This window comes from Phasianus colchicus, chromosome 9, assembly GCF_987193195.1.
Source record: "Phasianus colchicus chromosome 9, bPhaCol1.hap1.1, whole genome shotgun sequence".
Taxonomy (NCBI): Eukaryota; Metazoa; Chordata; class Aves; order Galliformes; family Phasianidae; genus Phasianus; species Phasianus colchicus.
Window position 1 is genome coordinate 12,858,186 of NC_143444.1, and position 9,784 is coordinate 12,867,969.

The 9,784-nt window shown below is 37.7% G+C and overlaps 1 protein-coding gene across 5 annotated transcripts in view; it reads right to left on the minus strand.

The window, feature by feature from the left end:
- NTNG1 (netrin G1) overlaps positions 1–9,784 on the minus strand; it is a 152,777-nt gene that overhangs the window by 81,792 nt on the left and 61,201 nt on the right. For all 5 annotated transcript variants that reach the window (XM_090146219.1, XM_031595859.2, XM_090146217.1 and 2 more), the window contains exon 3: positions 3,936–4,576. In XM_090146219.1, the coding sequence (XP_090002345.1) occupies positions 3,936–4,576 (641 nt within the window). The remainder of the gene's footprint in view (positions 1–3,935; positions 4,577–9,784) is intronic.

The following is a 9,784-nucleotide window of genomic DNA, read 5'->3' on the forward strand; positions in this document are numbered from 1 at the left end:
AGAAAAACTCAAGCCACAGAGTAGCAAGTATGCCTTCCTCAAGTGCAATTCGGTCAGATTCTGAGATGGATTAAATTTGGAAAAGATAATGTGAGAGCAAGTAACTGTTAAAACGGAGGACATTTTTCACATGCATACTGCAAGTTAGAGGTTTCTGTTACTGCTGGAACTGCAAGTGTAGCTGAGGCAGGGTCAGAAAACTCTGAAGCTTAAATACAGAAGCTTCAAGGCAAGAAGAATATAAAAATAAATTCGAAAGGGCTTAATCACATTGTATAGAGGCTGAGTATTCTAGTGTCAGAAAGAAACTCTTTGCTCTTAGATCAAAAACTAACTACGAAAGAACAATGTGGGATGAGATCTTCCTTTGATTTAGCTAGATAGTCATTCTATAACCACTGGGGATATATATATATATATATATATATATATATATATTTACTATTGTCTAAAATTATAGTTAACGTGCAGTCTAAAAATGTGCATATTATTGACAATATAAAAGTTGAACAAAAAACATTTTGGAATGAATCCAGCTAAACCTTTAGCAGCCAGATCTAAAATCTGCTAGGAACCTCTTGCTTGACTTCAAAGGAACTATTATCAGCACTTTAGTGAAATTCAACACCAACCAAAAAAAAAAAAAAAAAAAGAAAGAAAAAAGAAAAAAAAAGAAAAAAAGAAAAGAGCTGTGTGCTTACTGTCAGGGCTGTCCTTCTCATGGTATGTGGGATCCGCACAGCCCACTGCACGTCCACCTCCTCAAGCAGTGAAAGGAGAGAAACCTTCCTGAGGTAATCACATGGGGTACCTTTGATTCTCTGCTACAGGACAGAGAATTGTCTACTTTTTTCCTAGTTTCCCATCCCAGAAGACTTTATTTATGCATTAATCGACCTTTCTAGCCGTTAGGACCATCTTGCTTCAGCAGTTAATTAACACAAGTGCCATAATTTAATACAGTTAATGCTACTTGATGCCCTTTAATGTACCTTCCATTAGTGATATTATTGTAGTATTACCCTGTAAATTAAAATGAGATCAAGACTAAGAGAGGCTCTCTTTAATTAAGGTACTGGCACACTACATCGTCCATTATTCACTAGAAAAAATCACTCTGATTTAGTGAAGCAGGCCATCAGTAAGTCAGAATTAGTTCATGTGGATTATTAGGTTCCTTGAATAATATGAGCACAATGGGGTTGCTGAAATTGCTAACAGCCAGGCATCCAGGTTTCCTTTTTTTTTTTCATCATCTTAATAAACACACAATGAAGGAGGTAAACTGAAGATGAACAAACAGGTAGTAATAGAGGAGGTAAAGCACCCATTAAGAACACACTGGCTTTCATCTTTGATACGTCAGGCTTATTTCACACCAAACTGCAAAGCAGTGATGAAACAAACCATATATTAAGTGGGAAAATCTGTCTTTAATTCATTGTGAAGTATTAGATATTTCAGCATTTTGTATATTAAATTTGGCGTCTTTAAGATAGATATTTTCCATTGGTATTGATTCTTAAAATACAGCATGAAACAAATTTTAGGCTGCCTTTAGGAACATGCTATTTTAAGCTTTGGTGATTTTAACTTTATTTAAAGTACAGGTTATATTTTTAAAAAAGGGACTAGCTTCCAAATGTGTCTGCTAGCATCAAGCTTTTAAGTATCATCCCTTTGTATCCCATCCTCATGGAATCCTATTCTAGCTTTACCTAAATCTCAAAGTGTGTGAAAAATGTGAAAAATTGTGGCAAAAAAGAGAGAAAGATTATAAATTAATTTTCAGTTAATATCCTAGATTAAAGTACAATGAACTGGAAAGTTCATCTGAATCAGAAATGAACACAAAACAACCTGCAACTCTTGCCTCTTCTCCTTCCAACTCCTATAATTCTGTGAGTCTGTATTCCCACACATGCTGCCACCATACCAGGGCATGTGGCCAAAATGCTTGTTTGGAGACCTGGCAGAGGGACCCTGTAGAGTTTCTGGTAGGAGACCACAAATATGTCAAACAGGGGCCTGTTGCAAAAGACTCTTCAGTGGGACCAAATAATCAGGGCATGCATACCTAGTAATAAGCAAGCCCACAAATTATTTAATAAGAAAGGCTAGCTATGTGTTGAAGGTAAGGACTCCAAATCTCCAAAGAGCTGTCCTTATTAGCAGAAGAGTAATGAGAATTCACACAGATCTAATCTAGTGAGACGGTATTACATATCAGATAATTCTGTTAACATATAAGTTGAATTACTGTTGCATTTAGACAACAAGCTTCAGCATCAGATAAGTTCTCTGTACAGTTAGGCTTCATTTTTATAGATAATTTTTCAAAAGACTGCTATCCCACAACTATGTTTGGAAGGTTTCAGTTTCTAATATGTATGCAGTGCACTGTTTTGTTTTTTTTTTTTTTCCCTCCTCAAATACTTTTTTTGACAAGACACTGATAGTTTAATTGAAGCATTCCTGGGTTTTCAAATGGAAAGCAACATTTTCTTTAAGTGTAAGGAACTTAAAATCCTGATCTCTAGTCCAATCTCTCTGTATATATAACCTATTGGAGCCTCATGGAGAAAGGATACACATGAAGTAGAACATATTTGCCAATTTTGATATGCTGGAGTTAGTATTACTAAACTATTTCAAACACTGTCCTAAGTTGCCCGTGATTCACTTAACCCGAATATGGGTGTGGATGTAGACTGTAACTACATGCTAAATCTATGGTCCTGCAGAAATCCTTATGCATTCAAGTCTGCACGTGTCCTTCATACAAATTCCGATCATCTATTTTTCAATAGATCGCATCACATTAATTTGACTCTATTTTGACTTTATCGATCCATTTTTATATCATGGAAGTACTTAAGAACTTGAAAGGCTTGTATAAAAGAGGGAGAAAATGGTAAACTCATGAAAGGAATGTTATGATACCAGTGTATTAGACATTTCATATCTCTATTATTTTTCACTTGTTCCTGTGCCTGGAAAAATACCTCAGCCTTCTAAGATAAATTAGCTTTCCTGTTTGTAGCTTCTCTTAAGAAATATATAAGTAAATAAAAAGGAAGATTTGAACTCTCTGAAGGTACAGAGGAAAACAAAAAGGCAAAAGAGTACATTAGTGAGTTGAGTGAACAGCTAATAGAGAAGGTTCCATTTGTTTCTTCTGAACAAATATGCATCTGAGACACACATTAACGATATCACCCTTCTGCTTGAGGTCATCAGTCAATTGCTAGTTAGAGATGGTAAGGAGATTTCCCTATACGAATGTCACTGCACCTTTATTATTTTTGAGTCTAGGACACCTGATACCAGCCCTTGCTTGCCACAGAGGGCCAATCTGTCTTGAACCTGAATGAGTAATAATCTTTGTTGCATTCAGATCAGTCTCACGCCCTCCAAAACACTGCTGGTTTTTCCATTCTGCTTCAGCTTCATGGCATTTCAGAGCTAATTAAAGTAAAAGGAATGGACTCTCATCTCTGTTTATATAAAGTTTGCCCTACTGGAAAAAGTCTATGCAAAAGCTGCTGTATCAATTGATTCTTGCATTAAAGGCCCAGAAAAAATAATGAAATTGAATCCTTCTTCTCAGTTAACTGCCCACAGATGAGGCTTCAACTGTATAAAAGCAGAAAGAGAGTCCCTGAAAAGTGACATAATGCCAAGTTGAAATCCTGAGCATTGTAAGAAAACACTTTAATCATTCAGGGCTTTGCAGGCTAGTGACAGCAAACACCCATGATTTAGTGCCACTGAGTCAGAAACTTCTAGTACTGTCAAAAGTCACCAATTGAGCCAAATTTCCAAAGAACACACTTTGGTTGCTATTCTTGTTATGTTTGGGGAAAGAAACAGTTTTTGTATAACCTCTATAAACAAACGCATATGCTTGTTCCTAAAGGTTTATAATCTCTTACCTTCCATATACCCTTATGTCTGAGATGGCATAAAAGTACCGTGCCAGGTGTTGCTCATCTACATATATTTCTCCAGTTGCTGGTCTAAGCAATCTTATCCTCAGATCTGTGATGGTAAAGAAATCTCTTAACTTCTTGGTTGTGTCAAGCTGGCCATAAAGAGAAGCCATATTATGAAGCCGAGGTCCAGCAAAAAAAGCAAATCTATCTTTGATTTCAAAGTGGATTATTTTACTGTTTGTCATATATCCAGTAGAGTATTCTTCTGTGCAAATGATTTCTAGGACTGTATGCTGTGATAAATCCCTCACTGATTTTGGATCCATGTGGAAAGCATCTAAACAGTCTGTGGCATAATATTGGTAGGGCTGCCATGTTCGTCCATAGTCGAGGGATTTCTCCAGGATCATTTGGTCTGGACGGCCAGATTCAAAAGTGATAACTATGTTATCTGTCAGCTCAATGGTTTTGTTCCAGGAGAGTGTAATGTTAACATGAAGAGGCTTTGGATAATCCTTCCAAGTTGTGGACTGCCAAAATGTGGATGGATGTCTTCCTTCAAGATCAAACATCAATTCTGGAGGATGAGCCAGTTCTTGGGTACTTGCATCACATTCATTATTGCACATGTAGGGGTTCCCCTAGAAAAAAGCAGAACAGGTTTACAAGAGGAACAGTGTAGTAACTGTGACACATAAAGATGTTTTCTGTTTGGCACATGAAAATTGCTGTTTTTAATTCAGGAGTGAAAGTGGGAAAGAAGAAATGAGTGCTTGCAAGAAATACCTTTATCTTAACTAGATTTATCTTGTACATTTTACCTTATACCTAATGATCTTACATTAAGGTAAATGTACACACAAATATACAGCACATTTACTTCCATGTTGTAAACATTTTCCTCAGTATATTTTAGAGAAAGAAACTAATTTATTTACCCTTGTATTGGACTTATGTGGCAAGATTTTGTTAGCAGGAGTGGGAGTGGAGTGACTAGTCATACAAGACCAGGAACAGTAAAGAAGTATCTAACAGGTTAGTAAGTCTGACTCTTAGAAAGATTCAACAGCCAAGAGAATTCCTTTTTAAAACAATTATGCTCCTCAAGAGCTCCATTCATAAAGGAAGCAATTTTTAGGTGAAAATTATTGAAGTCAGCAGTATAGCCCCTACACACTCCGTATGAAACAATAGGCAGTACAACTTCCCTTTCACCCAGGCGTGAAATGAAACATGCTTAACTGTATTTTCAGCCTAGCACTGTCCTTCTTAAAACACTGACACTCTCCATCAGAAGTCACTAGAAAAATTAGTGCACCACAAGTTTGATTCAGACTTCTGCAACCTTATTACAGGGTAGAAAAGTACTTCAGGAAAGACTTTTCATGAAGCACAGCCTCCAATTTATCAGGCCAAGATAATCCACCACTTGATTAGGTGGGAGATGTCAGCAGCTGCAACTGGAATGCTGCCGAGGTGGCTGGAGGTCTGAACTGTGGATTGAGTTAAAAACAGCAACAAAAAGAGCTTGCCAATAATGCACAGCTTTTACTGCTACTTGTCCTCTGTAGCAAGGTGAAAGTGAATTATTCTCTCTCTGGCCTTTTGATGCATTAGCTTGCAAGCTACAATCTTCCTCTCCTTCACAAAGGCTATTTTGTCTGCAGATTGGGGTATCTTGCAGCAGTTGCCAAGATATCAGACCCCGCAGGCTGCACTGAATCACGTCCATCCAATTTAAACTTTCAACAGCACATTAATATTTTGCTACTTGTTCATTCTGCATTTATTTTGGAGAACAATAGCTGCCCTGTATCTTTCTCTGTGTACAGTATGGATTGTGGAAGAAGTTATGTTTTTTGTCACTGATGGTCTGCACTGCTGGGGAAAAAGTTGCACACATCTGTATCTACAAGTGCTGAATGTGGACATAAGTGCAGCTGCGATTGTCATTAATCAGACTTCTCCTCACCTGTCCTGATAATAGAACAAGCCCTGGTATGATGATCAACCTTTTCTTTTCTTACAATTACAATTATTGCTTCTCTCTACCTCGAGTCCTCGGGGCAGTGAGGCTGTTCAATGCCATCCAGCATATGAAATGAGCTTCAAACATGTTTCCACCTTGGTCACAGCTCTGCCCTTTGGCATACTCCCATGAAACACAAGAAAAATGACTTCGGCACTTACTTTCACCTCCCCACAAGCAACTCCTCTTCCCTGCACAGGGAAACACTTTTCTCCTGTCACTCTCCCATTAATACAGCTGAATCCTAAAACTTACAACAATTCTTCAGGACTCAAAGTTAAGAAAAAAATAAGAGTTATTTGACAAGCAGAATGGTACTCATTAAGCAGAAGGATTCAAAACACGGAACTGTAACTGAGAAAATTCTGCAAAATGTGTCTATAATAAGTTCCTGCCACAGTTTTCTTGATTTCAAGCTCACGGTTACTATTCCTATTCCTTCCTTTTGAATAAAACAGTGAAAATCAAAATAAGTTTCAAGCAGAATAGATAAAAGACTGACTTTTTTTGTTACATAGCTCAATTTCATATAGCAGATATGAATACAAGGACATGCCACCTTACTTAGGCATTTCCCTTAGGAAAAATATGCACACTATGAGATCTACAAGGTTCCATACACTTGGAATAGATGTAAATACAAATTTTGCAGAAAATACTCAGTTACACGAGGCACACCTTTCTGAAGTTTACTACAAAAATCCAATCACTTCAGTGGCTACCATCGTGAAGCTGTCTGCATAGCTATAATGTGTATCTTCTGCCATCTCCTTGGCAAAAGCTGTATCACTGGGAGGTCATAGGTATTGAAACATAGTAAATAAATGCTATTGGATAGCAAGACACTTGCTAAGCATTGCTCAGGGATGTCTTTGGTTTCCTACAGCACCAGCAGACAGTAAGACCATTGTAATTCATGTTATAAACCAAACCTAAACGCTGCTCTGAGTCCCTGGGTAGAGGAGAAGGCATGTTATGTGATTCTGAGTGGGTATCCAGATTGTGGATTGTGCACAGTGAATGCTAAACATTGGCATTTGCTTGCTTCTGAATGGTACTCTGTATCTCTGTAGGCACAAAGCTTTTTGAGAAAGTTGATGCTACTCCACTTAATGGCAGAGCACAGTGAGACACAGGCTGGGATGACAGCACCGCTCCACAACTGAATCTGATCTTACCAAACCATGCTGTAAGGAAAGCACTGCAAACGAGACTTCAGGTACAAGGCTTTGGGCATTTCTTCCACCAAAAACGAAATTATTCTTTTAATTCTATACCACTCAATTCTCATTAAGGGGACAAATGATTTGATTACACCAAAATAACCCACGTGGAGTTCAATATTCCAGAGAGGAAATTTGAAAAAAAAATAAGCCAATATAAGCTGATAAAATAAATGTCCTGAATTCTAGCACAGGGATGAGGAGATAAATTATAATGAAAGGTAAGTTCCCATCTGCCTGCTGGCATGGCATTCAATGATGTAATTTTGTAATAGTTGAGTATTGCTTCAGAGGCTTAGAATCAGATCCTCAATTTTTCTACACATAACTTGGCTTTAAACTGTTTCTAATTAATCTTAAAGGTAATTTATATGTTAAATCATATTTATACTACCAAAACTGTGTAAAGCTGTCTACATGAAAGTTCTTTAATACATGTTAGTGTGAAACAATTCAATTAACTGAGATTAGTTACGTATTTTAATGTCTACATCTCTAAGATAATCCTTTGTAAGACCTCTATTTCAGTACAATGAATACAACACAGAAAACTTTCCCCAGTTTGTCAAAACTAAGCACATTCTGTGGTAGGAATGTCTAAATGACCAAAGCATTAGCAGCGATAAGTAATTTTGTGACCAGCAGGCAGTTGGAAATAGATCTTAATTTAAGTTCTCCAAGTAACAGCTTTTCAGCTGGACAAGGTGAAAAATATTTATGACTTTTTAAAATGATATTTACATCATTAAGAGATTTCTAAATAATTAAACGCTAATAAATAATTCTAAATGCTTCACTGCCAATTAACATAAGAGGTTTCTGAGGTTTCTCTATAGCATTACAGGCTAGAAAAAAACCACTGTTTTGCTGTACAGTAATTGGTATTAAATAGCTTCTTGCAGGCAGTCAAATTAAGTTGCTATTATTTTATTTTATTCACGTATGGAATTCAAAATATTGCCAAAACCAGTATCACCACAGTTCAGACGGCTGGGCTTTGGGAAGTGCCTGTTTGCAGGCTCTGCCATGAAGCTGCAGGGCCTGTGGCTGTATCACACGATTTGATCCTGCTCAGCCATGGCTGAAAAAAGCAGAGTTATCTGAGAAGCTGCTAACTGGTCCCAGGAGACTTTCCCTTCAAGCATATAAATTTAGTTTGTGTTTGCACACAATGTCTCTGTCAGCAAGCTTGAATTCTGATGGAGGTGTTGGGGATGGTGCAAGGGGTGCTGCTGGCCGGCGATCATCTGGACCACTGAGGCGTCTTGCCAGGCCTATCTGTGGGCACAGCTTGGTGACAAATGGAACAATGACCTTTGGGTAAGGATTTAGGATAGAGACAGTGGTAGCGTAACCTTTGAATATCAACAGGGCAGTCAGCAGCTCCTGTTCAAGGGTTAAAATCTTATCACTCCGAGCCAAAGCCTGCATCACAGAGATCCTTCTGTGCCATACACACAGGCTTAGAGCTTGATTGAAGATGTTGCTTCTTTCAGTCTGCTTCCTGTCCGCGCTAACACCTCATGGACTTTTTTACTTGGGAACAAAGACAGGGGGGCTTAACCTTTCTTTGGCGTGAATATTGGAAGCTGTATCACAGATTACATGCTGTAATAGACACCTGGCTAAATCCCTACAGAGGATTATAGCTTGCATTTTCAAACTGGTGAAGGCTGCTGAGGTCAAGCAGGCCAAGATTTTAAGAAGGAGCAAAATGAATTTTCAAGAAGCAAGTCACAGCAACTGATTTTTATATTGCTGCCTCAAGGTAGTTAGCTCAGACACACTAGATAAGAAATAAACACAGTCTGAATCAAACATGGAGTGTTTGATCATTGCATTCAAATCACACTTTTGGAAATAATAGTTTTTTTCTCTTTCAAAGGAGTACTACAAGTATTCCACTCAGTACCTTGTGGTATGTTGCAGATGACTAATTAGATAGTAATAACTGACAGCGACCATTGCTCTAATGCTTACATTTTTGATGTGATTTCCAAATGGGAGTTAGGTGTTTACTATGACACAGCCACATTATTAAACCATTAACAAGGAGATACTGCTCATTAGGAATTTTCCCTTTCAAGGCAATACAGTGGATTGGCAAGGCACAGAATCTGTCGCATAATAGTTTATGTTGTCAAACTCACTACATCCATTAGCTGGTTTGAGAGTTTCTTTGTCAATGTTTGTAGAATTATTGTTGTGAGGAAGATAGGGTTGGCTGCAGACAAGAACATTTTACCATCAATAACCCTTCATCACTACAGTGACAGCATTTTAAGTTAAAGTGATTTAAGCTAAAAAAGAAAAAACGCCAAAATCTCAGTGGAAGATTTGATGTGCTCACGGAGCTCCCAGGTGAGAGGCATTTGGATGGTCAGAGAAGCGCTTTGAACTCTGAGCTGCAGGCTGCACACTGTGAATTTGCCAAAACCAGCAAAAAGGAAATAAAAAACTGTTTAAATCAATAACTTCTGGGGAGACTTAAAAATATTAAATCAAAGAGGATGTGATTGGTCAAAACAAATAATAATACTTAACAACTTTGTGCACTTTTAAGCTGGAAAACATGTTGCAGATTATGCCCCTGATCC